The following is a 26,597-nucleotide window of genomic DNA, read 5'->3' as shown; positions in this document are numbered from 1 at the left end:
TCATTTAAACAGTTTACGTAGAGGTAGTACATTTCCAATTCACTTTGAATTGAAGCAGATTAATATGGGAATGTTACATTAACGTTTGAGACTGGTAGTGGAAAAAAAAAATGTTACAAGACTACTTTTTTTCCCTGTTATAGTTATATCTTAATAAGATATTCCACCTGAGCATCTCATGGCCAGCATTCTTCACAGTACCATTAGATTAGATAAAAATCACAACCTATGAGACCAAACTGCCATTATGGTTTTTCAACAGATGCACTTGGGAAAGATTTTCAATGTCCCTTTAAAAATATCCCTAGCAAGAGCGTTGCAGTTCCTTTACCAGCCGCAAGGGGCGTCTTCGCTCCACTTTTGAGGCGCTCACATTCAGTTCCTCTCCGTGCTGACGGCAAGTGGAGATATCGGCATTTTATCAACCCGCGGACCCACATTCGTGAGGAACGAGGGTAAAAAAAAAATCCCCTCTCTAGTCTTTTACCTTCATTGCGACACCTAAAGAACTGCACCGGGATGTGTTTTTTTTTTCTTTTTTCTGATGAGACGACGGATTGTGGATTAAAACTGCATTAGGGAAATCATATGCTGTTTTACTCTGCGAAATAGTTGGACCGAATCATGTCGCTGTCACAAATGTTTCTTGCTTGAGCTTTTCCTTCGTTTGGATTGTATTTTTCCCTCCTCCTGCCGTCATTAGTGGGAGATGCACTCTGGAAATTTAGGAAATGGCCAAGAGTATTGGAAACAGAGCTTCATGGTAATTATGTGGATCATTTTATCTCTCTCGCGAGCTTCTTGCGTTGTTTGTTTGTAAACGAGACTGTCGTGTTTTGTTTATTATATTATTGAAAATGTAAATATTCTAACACGAAACAAGAGCAGAAATACGACACTAGCACAGTAAAACTTGTGCATTTGACTTGGACTCCATGACTTAAATGAAATTGCTCTAAATGTGAAAGTGTCCAGAAAATCAGCGTCTAGTTGCCTTATTAGAGTCTATAAACCGAGAACGTCAGAAAGAAATAAACTGGGATGTGGCGTGCTGTAACTTAAATAACCCTTTAATACAATCTGCAACCCTTAAAGATCCACCATCAAGAGTCAGGTGTATTTAAAGTGTACACTAATGTGCTCACCCCTCAACTTGCATGAGAATGATTCTGTTTTGATTGAGGTGATTCTCATTTTACCCCCCTTAATTATAATTAATCCGACAAATTAGTCGAGATCTTATTAATGGACTGATAATGAGGTCTTGAAGGAACCTCTGACTCAAGACAGTTTGACGTCGCGGTTTTGAATGGAAAAGCATGTGTGTGCGTGCATCGCTTATATTGGGATTGCTTTTTTCCCTTTCGATGCATATCATACTGAGTGATGGAATGGCATTTTTGAGCATCATTTTGCATTAATAGGCTACTGGACGGTCGAGAGCGAAGGGTGCTTTCGGTGGGCAACTTGTGCAGATCTCATGGCGTAGTGATGGAAATGCCGGCGTGATGATCAAGCAAACTTGCCATTCATGGTCGACGCGACTGCGTTCGTATAAATGATAGAAACATCTCCTCTTTTGACGCTTAGATGTTTGCTGCTGCTGGGTTTTTTTGGCTGAAGTTTGAGTATAGCGCTTTTTGAAACATTTATGCATTTTAAAGATTAACAATTCATCTAAAAAGGAAACTATATAATCATTTACTCTCCCTCATGATGTACCAAATATTTATGACTTCGCCTACTTTTCTTCTGTGAAACGCGAAATAAAATGTCAGTCGGGATGACAGTCTGAGTCGCCATTCACTTTCATTGCGTCTTTTCTGCATGCAATGAAAGTGTATGGCGACTGAGGGCTGTCATTCAGATAAACGTCTTTTCTGTAGGCAAGGAAGGAAGTCATACGAGTTTGGAACAACGTGAGGTTGAGTATATACTTAAAATCATATTCGTTTTGTTTAGGCGAACTATTCCTTCAGTGTTAAATACCGAGATGATTACATGACACCCCAGCGTAATTAATTTTGTATTTTTTCCCTCGACTTCATGTTAAACTTGTCAAGTGTCGGGGCATTTTGGTTGGTTCGGTTTAGCTAAAAACATCTTGAGGTAAACGCGCATCGTTTACTAATTCATATATGGTGAAATAACGCTTTAAAATAACGACTAAATGTAATCCGTATTGTCATAGTCATTTTTCCAAAAAAAAAAAAAAAAAAACTAACCGTGTTTTGGAAGCTAGTTTTTCCTGTCTGCCTGAAGACCAGGTACCAAATGTGTACAGGGGAGGGAGCCAGTCCATAAATAATGGAGGCTTTGACTCTTCCTGCTAATGTTGCTTCATGGCTTCTGATAAATGAAGACAGCCGCCTCCAAGGCCCATTTGTGTCGTCACACGACCACGTTTTATGTACTCCGCCATGCTCAAAGATGTTTTTTTTTATTTTATTTTTTTTTATTTTGCTCCAAATTCCCTATAAAGACACAGTATAAGTCTTAACTAAAAATATGTGGCTCTGAGGCTGCTTTGATTCTGTGTAAATTAAATGCAGCATCAGTGCAACCTTAAACTTTGTTGATATCATAACAAAGCTTATATATTATAGGCAAATTTAACACTTTTTTTATATTTCTATTAATGTCACATTTCTATATGCATAGTTTATATTTATAAAAAAAATGAAGAAATTGTATTTTTCTGTGTAAATCCAGTCACGGTTTGGGCATCTCCCAAATGGTATTGGCTATATATATGCAGATGTGCCACTATTGCAGGGTAAAGATGGCAAATGTTTTTTAAGCTTAGTTGCTGTCAAGATGCTTAATGGTGTCACCCTAAAGTTTACTCTGTGATTGGTTGGAAAGTCTTTCCATTTACTGAGTTGACATTAAACCTTTGTCTGTTACATGGTGATTAATTACCAGGGCTTTGTTCTGCCTTCATTGATGCTCTCCATTATGTGATATGAGGATCGCTTCATAATCAGCAGGCAGAGCGTACATCACTGTTTGAATGTGTGAAGGGGAAAATGATGAGTGTGTGTGTGTGAATTGAGTGGTTGTCTTCATAATATTTCTACATTTCACCACAGCCAACTTGGAGGTGTGTTAGTTTGCTGTCTGAGTCGTGATCTACGTGTGAATTACCTGTTAGGTTTTTTTTTTTTTTAAGGTATACATTATGTATCTACAGATGTATATTGAAGGTCTGCTATTATAACACTGTGATTTCCCACTGCGGTTTATAATCATCTGAGACTGAATTGCTTCTTTTTAGAGAATATCATAATTACTATTGTAATTGTTTGGACAGAAGCCACCAGTGAGAACTCTCTCTCTCTCTCTCTCTCTCTCTCTCTCTCTCTCTCTCTCTCTCTCTCTCTCTCGCTTTAAAAAGAGATGAAGCAAGATTGTATATGGCAGATAAAGTGACGACATTATCTGGTCACATTGTTGTGTTTTTGGTCAGTTTTTCTTCTTACCTTTTAAAGGTGCACTGAAAAAAAAAATACACCTATAAAGAAATTAACAGTACTTACTGCATAAGTTTGTTTAAAGAATGTACAGTATACTCGCATGTGATGAAGACTAATGATGATTACTGATGTTTATAAATATTTATTCTAAATGGAATATTATTATTTTTTTAATAATCTCCAAATGGTTACAAATGTTACAATAAATGTTAAGCAATGATGCAACATCTCCTAGTCATAAATTACATAATGCAATGTATAATTTATATTATACGACTATCTTATAAAATTCAACAGGTATGTTGTTATAGTTTATTTGTCTAAATATCGATAAATATGTTTAAAACTGATTTTCAGTCTATTTTTTATTTTTAGATCACATGACTAGCTTAATATTGCTCACTTTGTCTCAGTAACTCATGTTATTGGACACATGTAGCATAAATAGGAGAACAATATGCATATAAAATAGTTTTTCTAGTACTATGTCAAAAACTTAAGTATGAATACTATTATTAAAAAAATACTTAATGCACCTTTTAATTAGGTAGTTAAAGTGTTTGGAGTGCACATTCCAGCAGTTCAAACCATCTTATTCAACAATGATGTGTCTCAGATGCATCCAAATCTTGCTGAACTCTCAACCACATTGGCGCGCATGGAATATTAATTCACTGATCGTGGGCCATTAAATGTGATTAAGGCAATGTGATTTGTCTCCCTGCATACATCCTGAGTGGAGCATGGCACCCGTTGTCTCTTTACTCTGCTTTATTGTGCAGACGAATGCCTTTGTTTGACTGTCTCTTGCTTGTTTTGTTTTTTTTCTGCTGCAAGAAAACTATTATTTTGCTGTAATCATTTAGGCATAGCTGACATCGTTGTTTGCAGCAAGCTGCAGGGAAACGACAATAGTTGCCCTTTGAAGAATACGCAATGCTGTGTGTTTCACATATCTGTGCTGTCAGGTTCGGGATTTGCCGTGCGTTTTATGAGGAAGGTGTTAGGCCCACTACAGCCTGTTCACCTTTCATTATGTCTTGATGCATCGCCACAATTCAGTGAAGGTACCGTTAATCTTTCCAGTGTTGTATACAGTAGATGTAAACTTGCGATCATTCAATGCACATTGGTTCAATTAATTTGTTAAAAACAGCTGAGAGATCATTTCAAATGACTTTTTCTACAGTCGTAACGTTGAAGAGCTAGAAAGAGTAACAGAAGAGCAATTTAATGATCACACAAAAATGAAAATTCTGTCATTAATTACTCCCTCATTTCGTTCCAAAACCATAAGACTTTCATTTATCTTCAAAAGCATATTTTTAATGAAACCTGAGAGCTTCCTGTCTCTCCATTGAAAGATCCGAAAAGATTATGAAGTCATTGTAAAAGTAACCCACAAATCGGGCAGATCACATGACCAGCTAATTATTGCTTGCTTTATCTCGTAATTCTCTCCTATAATTGGACACATTTTGTTGAAAAATAAAGCGATTTAACCCGATTATTACTTGTGGGAACCTTTTCAAAATGGTTACTCACCCTCATGTTGCATTGAAAGCCCACGTTTGATTGTCTTTAAAATATGCATGAAGATATTTTGAATGAAACCTGAGAACTTTCTGTCTTTCCATTTGAAAGTTCAGGTAACCGAAAGTTAAAAGATTAAACTACTTTATTCATTCTGGTTACTTTGTTCAATCCAAATCTTCTGACATATAAACATTGCTCAGATCTGACATATAAACAATACACACTGTACATAGAGCACATCAGATATGCTAAAGGAAGCTTTAACATGCTTGACACGCAAGAACGATCCTCAATGATTCTTGTGCATTAAAGCGAGATCCAATGAGGTTTGTTTTTCTTGAATCTCTTATTTATTTCATTAAAAATATCTTAATTCGTGTTTTGAAGAATGGGTTTGGAACATCATGAGCATGAGTAAATGATGGCAGACCTTTAATCTTAAAGGGATCTATCACTTTAATGGCCACAGTTATGTTGTACAGCAAGAAACAAATGTGCTTCACGTTTTAGGACTATTGAAAGTGCACTACATGTATCCGACTCTCAAAAACCACAGTCCTGAGAAGACCCATCAGCAATGTTCTGCTCATGATGTTGTTCCTCCTACAGGCTTTTTTGTTTTGTTTTGTATATCGGATAGTTATTGTTAGTCACAATGCTTTGGGTTGCCATGTCTCTCTCTCTGATTCCTTTTTTAGGACAAACTTGGTTTGATCTATTGAAAATGCAGCTTTCATCATGGCTGAAGTGTTCTTCTGTTCTCCAGTGGTTAGCTCTGCGTTGTCAGAGAGCCTTGACCTTTCTCCGTCTGTTTGTGTGCAAACTGGCCACCGTTATTTTTGATCCCTTAGGATTATGGCCGCCTTTTCTCTGTGGTAAGGCATTCTCTTAAAGGTAGTGGAAGTCAAGCACAGAGTGTTCTGAGCGTAGAAAGTGCCAGACAAAGTTAAACTGTCTAAATGGACTGGTGCGTTTGTTCCGGAGAAGAACACAGTTCTGGGAAGCAATTGGCTCCCACCCCCTGTCGTTATAGCAGTCAAAATTCCACTTCCCACCTCTCCATCGGCAGTGGAGTGTGAGGACGGTGTGGATCGATGGGCGCCTTGTCGTTCTAAAGGTGTGATAGGTAGGCAGCCATGTGTCCTCTCCCTCCCCTCCAGCCCTCCCTCCATCTCTGCCAGCTGAAGCCAGTGTTTACACTTGGACACCTGTCTACTCTTCACACTCGCTTCAGACAAAAGATTTAACATAGGCTGTCAAATGCTTGCCAAATTTGAGAACAAACCCTTTGTGAAGGCTACATTTGCACAAATACTGCACGTGTTACTATTAATTGTTCTACACTCTTAGGAGTAAAGGTTCCAAAAAGGGGGTTTGCCAGCGATGCCAGAGAAGTACCATTTTGGTTCACCCAAAAAACCTTTTGGTGATCAGTTCTTAAAAAAAAAAATAAAAAAAACTTTATTTTTCTTTTAGTCTTAAAAATAAAGGCTCTAATGGCGTCTGTGGTTCCATGAAGTACCTTTAACATCTACAGAGACCTTCCATTGGACAAAACTTGAAAATAAGGATTTAAGAAGAGTGTATATATATATATATATATATATATATATATATATATATATAATTGTTTTTGTTTTTTGTTTTTGCAACAATGCCATAGAAAAACTATTTTGGGTTCCACAGAAACCTTTCATTGAACCGTTCTAAATCTAATCATTTTTTTTTTTACTGTGTGTAGAACATCTAAAGAACCTTTATTCACTATAAAAAACCTTTTGTCCTAAGGAAAGTTTCCATTGATGTTTAAGGTTCTTCATGGAACCAAAGATGCCAGTAAAGAACTGTATAGTACAATAATTGAAACAGGTTCTTTAGATTTTTCAGTTATTCTTCATACTAAGAAAAAAAAGTACTAAATAAAATGTAATCCGTATTGTCATAGTCATTTTTTCCAAAAAAAAAAAAAAACAACTAACCGTGTTTTGGAAGCTAGTTTCTCCTGTCTGCCTGAAGACCAGGTACCAGGTACTTTTAAGAACTGTTCACTAAAAGGTTCTTTAGGGAATTCCAAAATGGCAGGGGTCTCCAACTTAATTTCATCCGAGAGCTATTTTTTAAAAATGAAAGTGGCTGAAAGCTATGCTTATAAACACTGCTTCATCACGCATTACATGATGGTAAGATGAAAAGCAAATGAAAAAACTAAAACAAAAAAGCAAATGCCATCGGTTTCCTATTATGCATTCATACATTCTTTCATGTTATTTCTCTCAGTAGCTTGCCACCCTTCATGTTTTCACGCAAAACAAAACCTACTCTGTGTGAGACTCTTACTAACTTTGCTTAACGCTGAGTAGTGTTTATCATGTTTTTTTTTTTGTTTTTGTTTTTTCCAAACCAAGCTTATCAAATTCTGGTTTAGTGATGATTAAAATTAGCAATGAGATAAAATAACCGATTTTTATTAATACCTAGACATGTCAAAACAAATAATTATTTTGCATTGGAGGGGGTGGTACACCTGTCTATTTTAGCTCACTCTGATGTGAGAAATAGCCTATCCTGAAACAACATACAGAACTACCAAATTTTGATATAAGTTCGATTACAACATATAATCATTGCTGTTAATAGGGTTCATAAATAACTGATTTTACCGCTCATTTCTGCCATAAGTTATCAATTTGTGTTGTCTGTGTGTGAACATTTTAGTAATCCAAAGAACCTTTTGTGTAATGGACAGGTTTCATGATGTTAAAGTTTCTTCATGGAACCATCGATTAAGATTGTCATTCTTTTCTTTCTTTAAATCCTGGATTGGGTTCAAGTCAGGTCAAAATTGGATCTTTTTTTCCCCACGTGGCTTGAATGCGGAAAGCTTCTTGATGTTTATCTTTGCCACATGCTCTGCACGCTCATTGACCAGAGGCTAATGTGACATTTCTGTGGGATGAAGATGCAAATATCCCACACGCAATGATGAGGCTAAATCTGTCAAGCGCTTTGTTTCGCAGATTCCTCTTCAAAGCCTGCATTCGACACTCCTCATATTAAAAACATCCATGTTTCTTCCATATTTACAGGCTTTGTAATTTCAATGCCTTCCTAATAAATCTCCAATTATGATGCTGCTAACAACAAAGTGTAATTGAACTTTCTACACACACCTACTTGACTAGGTTGTGTACTGTATGGGGAAGGTTTTCTAGGACTTGTTACTGTAGCTTGGAAAGCAGGTCATCTACTTGCATTACAGTAAATGTAATGCAATCTGTATATTTCATATGTTAATCCCACACATGCAGCATTCAGATTCGTGATCCTGATGCCCTTGCAAATGTGCATGTGGGAGGAGCCGCTTGCTCAGAGACACCGAGAGCAGAGAGCTCTCGCTGTTGACAAAGCTTTTTTGGTTTTCACACATAACAGTTGTAAACTGGAGAACTTGCACCACAGATGCCACAAAATGGCAGTCTGGTGAATGTTATTAATATCTGCAACCTTGACTTTATGTGCCTAAACCTAGTTTTTTAAAGCGTGGAACTTGCAGTAGTGTTATAAGCAAAAATGTGTGTAATAGGCGTTTCTATTGTTTCAAAAGGATGTTTTATTCTTTTTTTCCCTGTAGATTTTTTTGAATCACTTTAAAATAAATCTAGATGTTGTGATATTATTGACCACAATGATAACAAATATTGCTATACAAGTTATATTAAATTTAATTTTTGCTTGTATCACTACCAAAATGCAACAATTCTATATTGTGTACAGTAAGTGTAAATATAATGATTCTATTTTATGATATATTTATACAATTGCACTGCCTTTCAAACGTAAAAAAGTAGTTTTTTAAAAACATTTTTTTTTTTAAATCAAGGATACATTAAATTCATCAGAAGTGATAGTAAAGACATTTATAATGTTACAAAATCAGTTTGAAATAAATGCTGTTCTTTTGAACTTTCTATTCATCAAAGAATCCTGAAAATCAATGTTTCGATGTTTCCACAAAAATATTAATCAACAGAACTGTTTTCAACATGTATCTTTGAGCAGCATATCAGCATATTGGAATGACTTCTGAAGGATCTTGTCACACTGAAAACTGGAGTAAGAGGTGCTGAAAATTTAGCTTTGCCATGACAGGAAGTTGCATTTTGAAGCATATTACAATGGAAAAGTTTGTAAATTGTAACAATATTTCACAATATTACTGTATTTTTGATTAAATAAATGTAGCCTTGGTGATCATAAGAGGTTCCTCTAAAAAACATTAAAACCCCAAACATTCGAACGGCATAAGAAATATGGCCCATTCTCGTAGTTTAATAGAAATCTATGCAAGCAATGCTTTTTGAGCTCTTTGTTGCAGATGAAGCTGATGCAGTTGAACAGATTACATTTGTTCTAATCTCATGAGATCAAGCTGTGCTGTCAACCAAGCCATTTCCTTCTATCTTTTTAGTTTGCACAGTTTTTGGAACGCAGCTACAGCCGTCACTGTCACACAGCAGTATGGTATCACGGCAAGGTGAATCAGTATTACTATCTAGAATGCACATGGCGGTGATCACCAGTACCAGATATGCCCAGAACTTCCTTATCCTTAAACAAACTCTTGTTCAGAGCTGCCTGAACAACATCAAAGCCTACTTCCTGTCAATATATATGACCGCTAGAGGGGATGCGCATGCATGTTTGTATATGTGAAGAAGTGAGTGGGTATATTTGTGTTGGCCGTGCAGATATGCCTCTAGCTGTACCTTTGTAATGAATAATGCAAAGGCCCAGTGGTGGCCATACACCTCAGCATTTCTGCAAGCATTCGCTCTCGCAGGTGCTGGGAATGAGTTATGCGTAATTGTGTATGTTTTTGTGAGAGCTTTGGCGTGCACATTTACATATGTGCATTTAAAAATATTTCTGTGACAAAAGGCGTTATTGAACGCATCAGTAAGATCAGCTCTGCTGCAGTAGTCTCGCTTTCTTTTTGTTCCGGTTCGATTGATGACTGCTTGTATGTTGTCATGTGAGGACAAGAGGTTCTGGCCACCAGAATTAGTCTTCCACTCTCATTTCTGCTCGTTTCACAGCAGCATCTGCTTTCTGTCATCACGTCTTTGCATGTGGCTCACTGCAGTCTCGGGAGATGGACGTGTTCTCGTTGCGTGTTACTCTAATATGCATTTCTTTTACGTACAGTCATCAGAATTTTAAAGCAATGGTTCACTTGAAAATTAAAATTCATTATTTACTCACCACATATACACACACAAATAGTTTTTAAAAATCTTTGCATATTTTTTCATACAGTCTTACCATCTTCAAAGGGTGCCTACAGGGGCCACCACAAGGTAGCACTCAGGCGATGGAGGATTGTGCAGTTTTTAAAAATGATAGGCCTGCTTGCGGAAAACTGATGAAGTAAATGTTTGAGATTTGATTTTCTTTCTGTCATTTACTGACCTTCACATTGTTCTAAACCTCTACGACTTTGTTCAATTGAGTATGATATATACAGGCTTGGGGAGTAACGGAATACATGTAACAGCGTTACGTAATCACGTTACAAAAATCTAGTAACTGTAATCTGTAAAAACAAAGTATTCAGATCACAGTTCCATTTTGTAAAAAGTGGGAATACTATCAGGATTACATTTGTTTCATTTAAAATGTAAATAAATGAGTTTTTTTTTTTTTTTTTTAAATAATGATATATTTAGCTGCTTCATCATTGTTCCTGGTTCTGTTGTGAGCCACCTGCTGGTGCATGCACAAATAACACCCGTCTACAATTATTCTCCTCAAACGCGGGATGAGACACTGCTACAGTTAATTACGATGCTTCCTGCTGGGAAAAAACGTTTTCATGTCTGGAAATTTCAGTTATTTTGTCTTCAAAAAGGATAAAGTAAATAACATAGTTGTACAGCGTAGGCCATGCATGAAGACTCTTGCTTTAACAAAGGCTACTCAACCAACTTGAACATTTGCAGGTATGATAGCATGGAAATCATCATGTTAGCTAAAATTTTGTGTTTGTTAGTGATTTAAAATTCCATGGTGTGCATGATAATAATAATAAAAAAACAGTAAAACTAAACTGTATATCCACTAGATGTCTGCATAGCCTTTTAAATAAATATATGAGCTGTAATATCTAGATGGTAAAACAAGACATGATTTTTAATAGTTTCAAATAGTTTTTACCATAGTTTTTATATTAGTACTATTACTGTTAGTTTTATTTTTAAAGTCATAGTTAAATAAAAGTAGGCTACTTAGATATTGCATTTTTGACTTTATTTACATATGTAACTAAAAGGAATCCTTGGATTACGTTACTGAATACTTTTTTGATGAAGTAGTTTGTAACTGTAACGGAATACATTTTAAAAGTAACACTCCCAATCCTGGATATATATTATATTATTATTGACATGGAGTATATAACATGATACATAATATATATTTTCTATATGAATATATTTGTCCATGCAATGGGAGATAGTGGCAAACAAAACTGTCTGGTTTCTAACATTCTTCAAGATATCTTGTTTTGCGTTCTGCAGAAGAAATGAAGTTAAGTTTGAAATAACAGGAGGGTGAGTAAATTTTGACAGAATTCTCTTGTTTTGGGTGAGCTGTGCCTTTAACTTTAGATAGCTGTAAGTTTGTGTGAATTTCTAAAAGTCATTCACCCGGAAATGAAAATTCTGAAATATTTACCTCATCGTCATGTCATTGCAAAATTATATGAATTTCTTTGGTGGAGCATAAAAAAATATATTTTGAGAAATGTCTCCCTTTTTTTTTTTTTTTTTCCTGCCCATAAAATGGAAGTTAGTGGTAACCAAACCTGTTTGGTTGACAACATTCTTCAAAATGTTCTATTATGTGTGAAAATACAACTTTCTTTAAATTAAGACAGCCAGAAGATTGTGTGAAATGTCTAAAAGTAGTTCAGCAAGAAATGAAAATTCTGTCATAATTTACTAATCGTCATGTAATATCAAACCTCTATGACTTACTTTCTTTGGTGGGCCGTAAGAGAAGATATTTTGAGAAATATTTCAGATTTTTTTGTGGTGGGGGGGGGGGATTCATTAAAATTTAGTGATACCAAATCTGATGGTTTACCAACATTCTTTTGGAATGACATGAGGGGGACTAAATGATGACAGCAGTCTCATTTTTGAATGAATTATCCCTTTAGTTTTAGACAGACATACAATTGTTTGAATATCAAAAAGTAGAGTTTGAAGTGCAGGTATTTAACTTTGAATAAGAAGCTTGAACAAGTGAAGTGAAGAAAAAAAGTTTATTGAAAAGACAAGTCTTTGTTTCCCAGAAAAAAAAAAAATAAAACAAATAATAATAATAGCATATGGTTTTGAAGTGACGTGGTTGAGCAAATAATGATAGAATTTACATTTTTGGATGAATTACTCCTTTAAGCTTTGCACATTTTTAATTACATATTTAAGATGCCATTTATCTAGCATGCAAGTGTTGTAAAAAAAAAAAAACTGATGTCAACTGTCATTTTGTTGTACCACTTTCCAGTGATGTGTGAGTGGCATTACTGACTGGACTGATGATATGATGGATTACTCCGTCATGCAAATGAGTAATTTTTAATGAGTCTTTGATAGCAGATCTAATAAACTTGGGGTCTTCTTAATCAGACCTTCCCCAATTCCCCAGATTCCCCAAACTCGCCTCTACCACCATCCTGACCTGCAAGCTAAGCACATTTCACACATAATCATATAAACTTTGGCCTATAAATTTCTCCTAAAGTCTTATTGAGGCTGAGATGAGATCATTAAGGTGAGTGTGAGCTTGTGTGGGCCTTAAGCAAACGCTGATGAAATGGCCGCAGATTTGACCGACTGCTGCAGTAACTCACTGTTCTGGCCTGTGTTCACAACGTCTGACGGCATTCGCTAAAATAATCAGCCATTTGTTTTCCGCTTTGAACTGTACTCCATTATCCTCAGACGCCAGTATTTTGGAAGTTGAGAATAAGAAAGTTGTTGAGAATCTTCGGGGGAAGGTAGATTTGTGCTTTGACTAAAATTTTATATTGTTGCATGTTGTATAAACCAGCAATTATATATTTAAATCACAGGATACATGTTTAAAAAAAAAAAAACTACTTATTTCAAGTTTATATATATATATATATATATATATATATATATATATATATATATATATATATATATATATATATATATATATATATATATATATATATATATATATATATATATATATATATATATATACCTTTTGTTTTTCTACTACTGTCATGATTTGAATGCAATACATGAACATATTTTGGAAGGCTCTATTATTGTAGATGTGCTCTTGTCTTAGCTGAGACTCAACCACTGTAACTGTAACTGAGATTCACAGTGCCTGGGTTTAAGAGCTCTCGGTCTTTAACAGGACAACTCGCAGCAGGAGCTACAAGATAAGAACTTCAAGCAGAAAGAAATGACAAAACACGCTAAAAAAAAACTTCAAGAGAATGCACGACCAAAGCATTGAGACAAAGATATCAGACCCACAGGGAAAAAATATATGAATGCTTTAGCTTTATATAACACAAAATCAAACTCCGTGGCATTTATTCAGAAGAAAGACAGCTAAATATTTCACAAAAAGATATTTGTGGTATGTTTTAAATGATGAAAGAAAAAGATATAGATTAATGTATTCCAAAGCAAGAAGTTTTTGCATTTACATCTGTCCATGCGGAAATGTGTCCTTAATTCTTTGGAAGAGGTATTCAATAAAACATATTTGCATATCTTCATGTAGCGGTTCTATCAAAACTGGAGTAAGAGGATGGAGGATGATGTCATTAGTCTACCAGGCCTTCAGAATGAGTAATTAATGCACCTATACGAGAACAGGCAAAGGCATTCCATAAGGATGTGGTTGAAAAGGAAATGTGTGACCCTGGACCACAAAACCAGTCATAAGGGTAAATTTTTCGAAATTGAGATTTATACATATTCTGAAAGCTGAATAAATAAGCTTTCCACTGATGTATGGTTTGTTAGGATCGGGCAATATTTGGCCGAGATACAACTATTTGAAAATCTGGAATATGAGGGTGCAAAAAAAAAAAAAAAAAAATATTGAGAGAATTGCCTTTAAAGTTGTCCAAATTATGTTCTTAGCAATGCATAGTTACTAATCAAAAATTAAGTTTTGAGATATTTACAGTAGGATATTTACAAAATATCTTCATTGAACATGATCTTTACTTAATATCCTAATGATTTTTGGCATAAAAAAAAAAAAAAAGAATCAATCATTTTGACCCATACAGTGTATTTTTGGTACAAATCTACAAATATACCCCAGCGACTTAAGACTGGTTTTGTGGTCCAGGGTCACGTTTAGATTGTGTGTATTCTATGGAGATTTACTGTCTCTGTGCTGTGGATTCTTTTTGTCTGCAAGGGAGCACTGTGTTAAGATTCCGAAAGAGATTTTTACATACTGTCTCGGAGGATTCAGAAGTCTTTATCTCTCAATTCAGTTCCCCAGGCCCTCTTTCTATCTTCTGAGCCAAACCCGATCTCATTACGAAAAAAATGCTAACATATAGGCTTCTATATAGACTAAAATATGTGTTATAGAAACACTTTTCATTCAGAAAACACTAGTAAATTAATATTTAATTAATTATTTAATTAATTTACACAATTAATAGCAAAAAAAGGTAATTGATTGTACAATTTTGAAGTATAAAGACTGACATTGTGTTTTCTTGTAAAATGTACTAACAAAAAAACAACAACACTTTTGCAGTTGTGTTGAAGCTGTTTTGTCTCGTCTCTATTGTAAAAATCTCAATTTTATAGGCTCATTAAGAATATAGTACACAATCAATGCAGTGGATTTCACATCAAGCGTCTCTGTTTATCTGTTTGCCTAATTATGCAATGCAACAGACTGTTTTGCATCTTTTTGAAGCCTATCATTGATAGGCTACCGTCAATAGGAGCAATTTGTTTTGAAATATGAAGTGAAGGGAGTAGAAATGTCAACTGGACCAAAGCGAGATTGACTAATCATGGATAAATAAAACACTTCAGCTAACAAATTCAGTTTTGCAGAATGGGGCTCGTTTTAGGCATGTGTTGCTTTGCTATATATATATATATATATATATTCTTTATATATAAAACCAAATATTAAAGATTGTATGGCGGCTTAGAGATTGGTCATTAAAAGCCAAAAAGTATTAAAAGCATGTCCTATGTGTTATCTATTTTTAATTTGTATTTTAAAATTCACATATAGTTTATTAATTATAATATATTTTTATATTATGAATTATATAATTATGTAGAACTTAAATATTAATGCTTATATTAATTTGCAAATATAATAACTTGCATATTAATGCTTATAAATATAATATATATATATATATATATATATTTGTATAATGCACCATCCATCCATCCCTCCATCCATCGCAATTCAGCATCAAAAGCTATATATAAGGCAAACTCAAAAGTACATAAATGTAAGTCTTAATAATAATTCAATGAATTGTATATAATAATTGAACAATGTTTTACAAACAAACAAAATAGACGTAGAAATAGCACTTATTATTATTATTATTATTATTATTTTATTTATTTATTTATTTTTTATATTTGATAGATTCTAATATTTAAAACTTTAATATTATTCTATTCAGTTTATTTTTTTGTTATATACCTTTAAAACCATACTGCGGTTTGTTCAAAAACCTTTTGAATTTAATCAAATGTTGGCGGTTCCTGTTTCACCATTAAAAAAATGCAAAATGGCAGTGTTATTACTGAAATCTGTGTTATTTTGTTACAGTAGATTAGATCTCAGGGCCACATATTTCGATCAGATGGAACGAAGACTCTTTAAGCATTGTCTGTGGATGCCATTATATGGGGGTAGAAGAAAGGTCAGCTCGTGCACTTCCGTTCAGCCTTGTCTGCTCCCTGTCTGGCTGTGTGGCCCTCAGTCCGGATCTTCCGACACTTCCAGGGCAAGTCTTCATGAATGATCTGGTTGTTGGAGGGTTGTGGGCAGGGGAGGCTGTGTGTGGTGGTACAGTAGTGCTCAAGACAAATGCCCCATTATAGTGGAACATAAACCCTATTGTAGAACAGTGGAAGCAGGGGCGCTTTTCTCATTTACCGCGCAGAGCGAAAGCCTGTTCTGAATCCGCCCATCACAACGTCCACTGGGGAAGACTCGCCCACGGTTATAAATGAACCTCTATTCCTTATTAAGACTTGTGTTCTGGGGGGGATCCAAATATAGTTCTTGCACATTTGCAAGGTTGTCACAGATCGGTGAGTTGACGAAGTGAGAATGATGCATTAAATTGATATGTGAGGTTTTGTGGTGCTGCTTGTTTTTTCTGTTGTCTTATTTTTGCATCAGACTTGGATTTGCAGTAATGGGAATAAAGAGATTTTGTCCAAGCCTGCCATGATCACAACAAACGACATAACATTTTGTAGATTACTTTAATGAACAAAAAGAATTATATAAGAATATTTAAATAAATATTTGAAAATTTTTATTTTTCTATATATATATATATATATATATATATATATATATATATATATATATATAATAATTAGTGCTGTCAATCGATTAAAAATTTAATCACAGTCATGGACTGTGATTAATCATGATTAATCAAATTTAAAATACTAGGATTTACCTGTAAATGTGTTGAAAAATAAATGCATGACAAACTAGTTTAAGGAAACAGAACCTTTCACACTTCTGCCAGGTATGAGACATAATCCTTATTATTCTTTTATCATTATTCTTTTGTTTTTATTCAGCAATTATCAATATCAGCCTTTAAACTGGCAATAAAATGTTTACCAAGCCACATCGCTTCAATCCCAGTATACATTTACCCAACTATTATCAAAAGTATTTCTAAATAAATAAACATATTAAGACCTTAAGTGAAGTATTATGACAAAATGTATTATGAAGAAGAATTGGACCTGTTCTGCAGGTGCATTAGAGCTAACATTAGCATCATGCTTCATAAGACAATTTATGAGATTAATAGTACACTTTTACTCAGAACTCACTTCAAACCACCATCGAGTGTTTGTAATAACTTCCTTTTGCGATCACATGTGGAATTTGGTCTTTTACTGTTGTTAAAATATGCTATTTATAGCCTTTTATATCGCTGCACAAATGAGCATTTCAGATGTACACATTCAACTAAAATAAATCACATACAAACCATATCTATCGTAATCGTGTGTTTATTATCTTATATAATCTATAGTGGCTGTTGTCATGTTTATTTCTGCTGTGTAAAACATGTATGCTCTGGCTGAAACTCGCATTGTTTGTGATGTTAACCGCCTCTCCGTTCTTAAGTCGTCAGGTATACATCCCAAATATAATACACATTAGTAAAAGGATCTATGTTAATCACTATTTGTCTATATACACTTTGGGCGGTCGCGGTACATTATAAAAGTAGCCCAAAAAAATGCAAACCACGTCTCTGTAATTTTTCCCGCGACTGTATTTTCAAAATAGCCCACTTGTTCCGCTACCCTGGTAACACTGGTTCGCTGTACCCTAGTCACACATGATAGATAACCTTCCGCACTGCGACGACAGGAAGAAGTTGGGGTCACACCTTATGAAGCGATTAATTTGCGTAAAAAAAAATATTAACGCGTTAAAATTCTTTGATTAATCGCATGCGTTAACGTTGACACCCCTAATAAATAAATAAATAAATATATATATATATATATATATAAGCAAAAAATAAAAGTATATTGTATGAAGCTTGAAATAATTTTTTTCTTTGACTAAGGAACTACAGTTCATAAAATATTATGTGGTGAGACTCCCCAAAACAAATAATATTTATGAATGAATAATTTGCGATATTTGAAAAAGGTTTACCTTTTACGACGTCCATGTAAGACCCCAGAATGCCCCTTGAAAAAGTGAGTTTCGATACTGTGTCTTAAATACTGCTTTATTATATAATCACTTCAGCCTTTGAGTGTATTGGAGAAGTATTTGATTTGCCGTTGGCCGAGACTCGGCTTAAATGTTTTGATGGGTCTGTGTGATAGATGCTGTGTCATGCCGGTCAGCTGTGATCCTAGAACATTCTGTTTGATAGCAGGCACACAAGATCACAGACGCCAGTAAAGCACAATTTTCCCATCTGCCTCACCACTAATTTTTATATTTTTTTTTATTTCCAGCAGGATATAGACCAACCACTGCACCAGGCTTGATTTATCTGTGGACAACCTGACGCAAATGCCTCCCCCACCCCTGCCCCGCACGTAGCCAGGATGGAAAGCTACGTTGTCAATAGGATGGGACCTGATGAATAGCTGGTCCTTGACGAAGATGTTGCTCGGATCCGTGTTTAAGTTCATGTGGGAATACTTGCCATGCAAAGAGGCTTTGAGATTTTTGACAGCTTCGCTCTCGGAACATCTGGCATCTTTGGTTTGATAGTTTTTTTCGTGCGGTTGGATATAAACTAGTAGAGGGACTAGCGTGAATAGGATTGAACATGCCCTTCCAACAACCAAACCACCTGGGCGGCATCTGGCGGGCCATGTGTCCGCGGCTAGGCCTCAAGGCTTGCCTAGATCTGCCATTCTTGTGTTGGATATTAGGCTTGACCCTGCATGCCCAGCTTGCGGCCTCACAAAAACTGGACGAAACGGATCCCATTGTCACTACAACTTACGGCAAACTGCGGGGATTCAAAAAAGAACTCAACAATGAGATCCTTGGGCCCGTCATCCAGTTCCTGGGTGTCCCCTACGCAGCACCTCCCACAGGTGAAAGGCGCTTCCAGCCGCCCGAGCCACCTGTTTCATGGTCAGATATCCGTAACGCAACTCAGTTTGGCCCCGTTTGTCCCCAAACCCTGTTGGAGGGCAGGCTACCGGACGTTATGCTGCCGGTTTGGTTCACCAATGGCATTGAAGTGGTGTCATCCTACGTACAGGACCAGAGCGAAGACTGCTTATTCTTAAACATATATGTGCCAACGGAGGATGGTGAGTTTATGTGTAGGCAGGACGGACCTGTCTTTGTCATCTCACTGTGTCAGTTTCCTTTGTGCAGAGTGTAGTGAGTGCAGCGGAGAAAAAAAAATTGCATGATCTCTGCATGCCCGATGCATGCCGCTGCTTAATGCGTGAGTGTGCGTGAGTGAGCGAGGCTGTATGTGTGTCCTAACCTTCCCACCATCCCTTGCACATGCAAATCTTTCTGTGTGCTGCAGCACGTCCATTTTAGGTGGTCGGATTTCTTTCCCCTCCCTTTACTTGTTAGACAGACACACACTAGTGTAAACGGCCCATAAATGAACCATAAAGAGGGGATATTTTGTGCAGTACTCATAATGATGATTTAGGTCAGAGAACTTGTTAAACTCTTCTCTTCCTCTTTCAGTCAAGTTGTGCTGTTGCATGCTCCTGATGTCCATAACGGACTCCCATGTTATTTTTTAGTCTTCTATTCATTTTGCAGTAAAAAGAATATCCAAGGAATGTGCCAGAAAACCCGGCAAGAAAATTTGTAGAAAAGGAGGTATGTATCCACCAACATGAATCCCAAAAGAGAACAGGCGAAGATCTCCCCCCTTCTCTACAATACTCTACAAAGTCCAGATCTCGGCTCTCTGAGGTCACATGTCAGAGAAGAAGCCATAATTGATTCTCACCACGAAGAGTTAACCGGGGAGACCGAGCCGTCTCTTAAATCAGATGGGCACACGTTGAACTTGCAGAGTCTAATCTCAATTAAAAGAGATGCTATCTGGTTTTCATTGGCTTACACTGGCTGTATTGATCACAGCTTCATCAAGATAATGTCTCTAGCTCCTCCACCCTAACGTACCCTACCCTCTGAGTATCGAGTTTGGTGACAGCTCGCCTTATATAAAGCATCCCGTTAATACGGCCTCCCAGGCGACAAAAACGATCATAAAACATTTCAGCTGGACAACATTGTCTTAAATTCTGCTGGTCTGACGTCACAAAATAATTGATGAATGATTAAATAAAATACATTTTCCAAGAAAACTATCCCTTTAACTACTTTAAAGTAGTTAAAGGGATAGTTCATTCAAAAATAAAGTAAAATAATAATAAAAAAAAATATTTACTGATCCTTATGTCGTTCCAAACCTGTGAATTTATGTTGTGGAAAACAACAGATGTTTCCATTTTTTTGGCCTGTTCAATGAAAGTCAATGGGGTCCAAAACCACCAACCAGATTTGTAATGACATGAGAGTAAATGATGATGGAATTTATATTTTTAGGTGAACTGTCCCATTTAAGTGACCCATTTGGCATTTTAATGTTTATTTTGAGTTGAATCAATGTCATCGATCAAGGTTGAATCACTGTTGGATTTTGTTTTGATTTCACAAATCAAATCAACATTGATATTCTAACGTCATTTCTGCTTGCTTAATTTTCAGATCTTGTTCAAACTTCAATGTTGATTCAAAAGTGTTTTGTTAACCTTTGTACAACCCTTAGCATAAACATTGTTTCAACATATATTTTTTAAACATTATTTTAATTACATTTCAATGTTGAAGGTCACTTGCCGGCTGTGAAACTAATTCTCAGCACAAATCCAAAGCAAATCCAATTCGTTCAGAAAAAAATCAATCCATGAGAGACTTCATGCCTTTCAAGGATCTCAGTTGATGAAGGCCAGTGAGGACACAGATAGCATCTTACTCTGGGTTTATCATGAATGTTTAGTCCACAAATGCAGAAACTGTTGTGAAATTGCTACCAGTATGACATCTCTTATGTTTGCAGTTGAAGCCATGTTTTCAGCATGCTGTATAATAAGACCCACCATCATCACAACTGTGGGATTGTTTGAATTGCAAAGAACGGTTGTCTCGTGCCTGAAAAATAATGGAGGCATTTTAGTGAAATTGCACCGTTAGATGGAGTGGCTTTGAGAGGCATGAGTGAGGAAGTAGCTCGAATTGAGAATTTCTAGTAAATGATGTAAAAGCCCTTCTCTTTTGCTAAGCATATCACACTTAATTCACGTCTAGTTTAATGGTTTATGTGCAGTTAGAGCCATCTTACGTTCAAGTTGTGAAATAATTGTCAGTGATACGTCTTTTTGCAAACAAATTCTCATTTTCATTTAGGCTCCCCCATGCTGTTTGGAAAATTAGTGTTTTCTGCTTTCTCATAAAGGGAAATACAGTGATGAGATTACATTATGGACCTCAAGCTTTATGCTTTAATTGGATTTGAAATTTAGACATCTACCTTAAATTAATTAAAAAGAAACCTTTGATTTCAAAAGCCTAATTGTGTTTACACTTCTAATAGATAAGAGCAGCGTTTAATGGTTTTTAGCAGCACAGTGTTGTCTCCATATCTTTCCGATGTTCTTTATGAACAGTTGCAGCGGCCTGACTTCAGGATGTTACTGTCAAAGACAATGTAAAGCTTTTTTGAAGCTTGTTTTTTGGCAATCATAGTTCCATTAAGAACCTTTAACATCTACACAGCTTCTTTCTGATGGAAAAGGCTTCTTGAATTATTCAAATGTTCTTTACACTAATCAAATAGTGGTTCTCTCAGGAACTCTTTACTGAGAGGTTCATCTAGGACCCAAAAGTAGTTCTTCTGTGGCATTGCTGCAAAAACCCACTTTTGGAAGCGTTATTTTTTTTAAAGGTAGCAGACTGACGCGTAAATCAAAATGATCGTTGAAAAAAGACAACAGATTAAGCCCCGGTAAGATATTAAAAATGAATTCAGAGCTTGTAACAGGCGCTTCCTTTAATGAAAATTTTATAGTGTTGGTTTTCATTTCTAGTGTGACACCGTCTGATGCTGTTTAGCTGTGTCACAAAAATCGAGTGGCCATCAATAAGCTCTCTCGCTCTCTTCCTGTCCCAGTTTTGCAATGGTTGACAGTAGTCCTAAGGGACGTGAGATGCTCGCAACGCACTAAGACAGGAATGGATTTGCAGCTCCACTGCTTCGCGCTCCATATTTCCCTCTCAGTTTCTGCCTCCTCCCTTGAGATGGTCTGTAAAACCCAAGCTGAAATTCGCTCCGTCTTGGCTGGGTGAATGGCGCGCGGAGGAGCCAGGGTTAGCGGCGAGGGTGGAGATGAGCGCAGACATCTGTTTGTATTGAGGCCGGGGGTGGTGCTCGCAGAAACTCAGGGAGAAACTTGATCATCTTGGCAGGGCGTAGAGTTAGAGGTGTGAGAAAGCGAGGCTGAGTTTGTGTCTGTAAGTAAGAGGTTTGTCACACTTGTTTTGGAGGCTTGCAGTAGATGGCGGAGCGTGGGCGGAAAGAGCTGCGGTGTGACAAAGCAACAGGATTCCTCTGGTTCAGGGTTGTCCGACTCTCAAAGGAAATCAGATTGGAATCATACATACATGGGGTGATCAGAATAGCCTGGGCTTCGCTATAACTCGCTGTGACTCGAATCAAATCTCACTCGGTGGGATATGCAGTTCTTTGAAAGTCAGTCCATTGAGAAGCTCTGGTAATAATGTAGTTTTGAAAGTCTTTTATAGGAACGTTATTCATCATACAGTTATATATTATCACGGTATACTGGAACCCTGGGGCTTTGGAAATTGTGTTTTTCAAGTAATGATTTTAGATAAAATTGTCAATTGCAGGAAACATTTGTTTCTTTGCATTTTTCTTTATATAAGGATGATTAACTACATTTTTACATTTTCAGAAGAAAATTTGAGTGGTGCTTGTTGGAACGAGTCTAATGGTTGGGTATTTTGGGTGGTTGCTAAGGTGTTGCTAGGGTATTCTGAGTAGTTACATAAGCCCCCATACCTAGATGAATATACACTGTTAAAATGTTTTTTGAAGTAAAAAAAAAAGAGTAATGGAGTATGTTTTAGCAGAAAATACCATTTCAAAATGTCACGTTTTTTTCAATGTGCTACTTTGCCGTTTCTTTTGCCGTTCGAAAATTTTATTCTGCACCTGAAACCTGGAAATCCAGGTCAAATATTAGAACTTAGACTTTTTTGTTGTCACGTTATTTCATTATTGACATTATTTAATGCATATTGTATTGTCTTCTCTCAATATTCTGCATGATGATTTACATTTTTGTAATATAGTAATTTGTATATAAAAACTATTTTTTTTAAATAGTTTTAATTGAAATGTACATTTACTGATATTATTTGGTTATTTATTCATAGTTAATTACAGTGAGGTACATTGCATGCAAAATTTTAATGTTTAGATAGATATACATGATGTTTTAAAACTGTAACATAGCCTAGGTAGGCACAAAATGCTTTCCATGTATCCCCATTCTAACTTAACATGCATTTTAATCAGCTTTCTTTAGCAGTCCCAGTGTTCTGACTCTCGAATCTATTTGAATATTGAATGCATGTGTGGGAGTAAGACAGAGTACTATTACTGGAGGTTATGCTTTTCACCATTGTTTCAGACTAATTTTCTGCTCACTGTGCTTTTGTATGAACTTCCTGTGTGACATGCGGGCCATGTTGTGTAGGTGATGATGTCTCCGTTTGAATCAATAATGAGAGAACGTTTTCACCATGACTGATGAATACTAACAACAGACTGCTGGATCATTTTATCCCCATCTAATCACTGATTCAGTCCCACTCATGCACACTTGTCCTCAGCCTTTACCACATAATTTTCAAAAACCAATCAATAGTCTATTGCATTCTTAAACTCCCCTGACCAGTCTTTCATCTGACAATGCAGATATACATGCAAGTCATGCTTTAATGAAAGAGAACCAACAAGGCAGAAAAAAAAAATCTTTTTCTAAGAATAATTTTTATTTGTGGTATATTTCTAGGATTTATTTTTCACTACTGCCACCCTTAGCTACTTGTTGTATAGAACTTTTTAATGAAAAGCTGACAAGCATGAGAATTAATTCAAAATAAATAGCTTGTCTCTTTATTCTAACATTGAAAATAATAATTTGCTGCTTAACACAACTTCCATATTTTCCAGATAATCTTTTAGTAATGTGTTTGGGCTGTAGTGCAATGACAAATAAAAGCTAATAATCAAACCAGTTATTAAAAAAAATTAAATGTTATCTGAAGATGTTAAAAATTTTAAAACTTAGACTGTATTTGAGTGTTTTTGAATTGTCTGGTGTCCATTTTCAATAGTAATTAGGTAATGCTCTGCGTATCATTGAAAAAAAGAAATCATAAATTAATGTAGCAATGAATTAAACAACCTTCAGATGCAAATACAAATCTGAATACACCTGATTAAAGGTGGGGTAAGTGATTTCTGGTAGCCAATGTTGATATTTGAAATCACCAAAAGGGTCTCGCCCCTATTTTCATAGCTCCGCCCCACACATACGTACGGCAACGATTAGTTCTGTGAAACAAAGCAAAACCAATGTTACTCACCTATCGAGAAGAAACAAAGCAACCTCGGCGTCCAATCGCAGGCCATCTATAGAACTCATTATAATCAGTGATGCTGTCTACACTGGATGCCGCGTGACACGACAAATCCCTGACAGTAAACTGCTGCTGCATTCTATTTGACATATTGACACAAATTTCAAATGATTTTCAATGGTCGCTTTGTCGTGCCCAGTGTAGACAAACTTTAGCTGTTGCGGCGTGGTGTCTGGTGTAAGCCTTCTTTTGTTCCACAGATGTTTTCCCCTCTTTTTTTTTTTTTTTTTTTTATCTTTCTGTCGTCGCTCGGCTCGGTTAATGTCCGTCCTGTACACTGAGCGCTCTCCCCTCTGCATCATGAGTAGACACGCCCCTTACTGCTGATTGGCTACAATTTGTTTTTGTACTGGGCCCGACTCAGTTTTCTAAAGCGTTTTTAAAAAAAAATACATACCCCGCCTTTAAACATCAATAGTGGCAGTCATTGATTTTATGCATTGATAAAACAATTACCAGGTTCATTTAGTCAGAGAGCAAGAAATGACAAACCTCACTGGAGACATATGAAATATATTATTAATGATTTTTAAGAGGGTCAACTAAACAAAGATATGCATGTAAAAAAAAAAAAGTAAAAGCTAATTATTTTCTTCTCCAGAGCTGAGACGGATATTTGTACCAACATGACACTCTCTAAATTTTGATTTCCAGTAGATTTGGGATTTCTGGTTGTATCTGAAAAGATAAATTGGGATTAGGATAATGTAGTTCTTGGCTGTTTTGCTGAATTATGAGTCGTCTCTCGTCCTAATTTTGCAGACTCGGTTCTTAAATTCCCACCCGCCCCCAGAAAATGTCATTCTGTCCTTAATGTTTTGTTACTTATTGTGAAACTACAAGAAAAAACAGTTCAAGCACATGAATGGGGTTGTGTTCTTCAGCTCTGAAGCCGTTGGTCTGAGCTGTAAAATTCCTGTGCTAAGTGTAGTGCCAAGTTGCTTTAATTACAATTTATGCTAAAATGGAGCGTATTAGAGGAAACAGACTGGCGTGTGGCGTGTGGCACCTGGCACTGCTCCCAGATCAGCTCAAAGCATTTTCTCATAACGTAGATGACAACAACTAAACCTTGTGGAGAGAAAAAGCAGAGGGGAAGTGAAGGGACAGACTGTCGCAGATGGTGCGTGTGCAGGGGAGATTGTCTAAATGCTTCGTTCACCTTGAAATGACAATGAGAGACTCGCGTTTGACCTAGAGCCTGGTGTTCTTTGAATACACAAACAAACCCAATGCATTCAGTCTTGTACAAAAGAATGAAGTTTTATATATGAGCTGTTGTTTGCTTTCAGTAACTGAGTTTATTGTGAGCATGTTTGAAAATATGTCTAGGTTGCTTCATTCCTTTTATCTGCAGCATTTTTCTGAAAACTAGTTACTGTTAATGGCTATTGACTACAAAACCTTTTGGGGAGAAAGTAATAGAAAGCTATTGTGTTACATGAAACTATGTCGTCAACATTTTCAAAGGTGATACTGGAAATTGTTTGTAGAGTTGTAGAGGCAATTTGTCACTATTTTACTTGTTTTGATCAACAAAGCCAAAGTTTCACAACTGTGTTTTTATATAAATAAGACCAGCCTACACAGAATGTGAGATTTAGCAGCTTGAGGTCCCGGAACAGGGCACTTTTATAATAAAAATTGAATCAAAAAAACTTGTGAGCTGCCCCATTTAGAGATATGTTCTAAAATGTAGGACCGAAATATGTTACCCTTTACGATATCATTTAAAAAAAAATCATAAAAAAAAAAAAGAAGAAAATCTGCAGTTAGGACATTATTTCACATTAGTGTTAGCACATTTATCCCTCATTCTCATACTTTAATGCTGTCTTTCTAAATTTTTTCAGATGATTTTCATTTGTCTTTTAGTTGTTTTTTTATAATTTTTTTAATTAAAATATTTACATTTGTTCACATGTTATATTCATTATTTGTACTCATTCCAATTTTATCCGCAGTGAATTACAATGAGGAAGTTCACACACAAAATCAATTAGTTTAATTTAA

The 26,597-nt window shown here is 35.9% G+C and overlaps 1 protein-coding gene across 9 annotated transcripts in view; it reads left to right on the top strand.

Moving 5' to 3' along the window:
- Positions 1-337: 337 nt before the first annotated feature.
- Positions 338-26,597, top strand: part of nlgn1 (neuroligin 1) — a 235,215-nt gene continuing 208,955 nt past the window's right edge. For 4 of the 9 annotated variants that reach the window (XM_058790660.1, XM_058790659.1, XM_058790658.1 and 1 more), the window contains exons 1-2: positions 349-763; positions 18,314-19,129. In XM_058790660.1, coding sequence (XP_058646643.1) covers positions 18,634-19,129 — 496 coding nt within the window. In that variant the 5' untranslated portion in view covers positions 349-763; positions 18,314-18,633. Of the gene's footprint in view, positions 764-1,818; positions 1,925-18,313; positions 19,130-26,597 lie in introns of those variants that run through there. The other 5 variants (XM_058790654.1, XM_058790655.1, XM_058790652.1 and 2 more) reach the window with 5 other exon arrangements.

This window comes from Onychostoma macrolepis, chromosome 11 (genome assembly GCF_012432095.1).
Source record: "Onychostoma macrolepis isolate SWU-2019 chromosome 11, ASM1243209v1, whole genome shotgun sequence".
Taxonomy (NCBI): Eukaryota; Metazoa; Chordata; class Actinopteri; order Cypriniformes; family Cyprinidae; genus Onychostoma; species Onychostoma macrolepis.
This window is presented reverse-complemented; position numbering and strand designations above follow the sequence as displayed.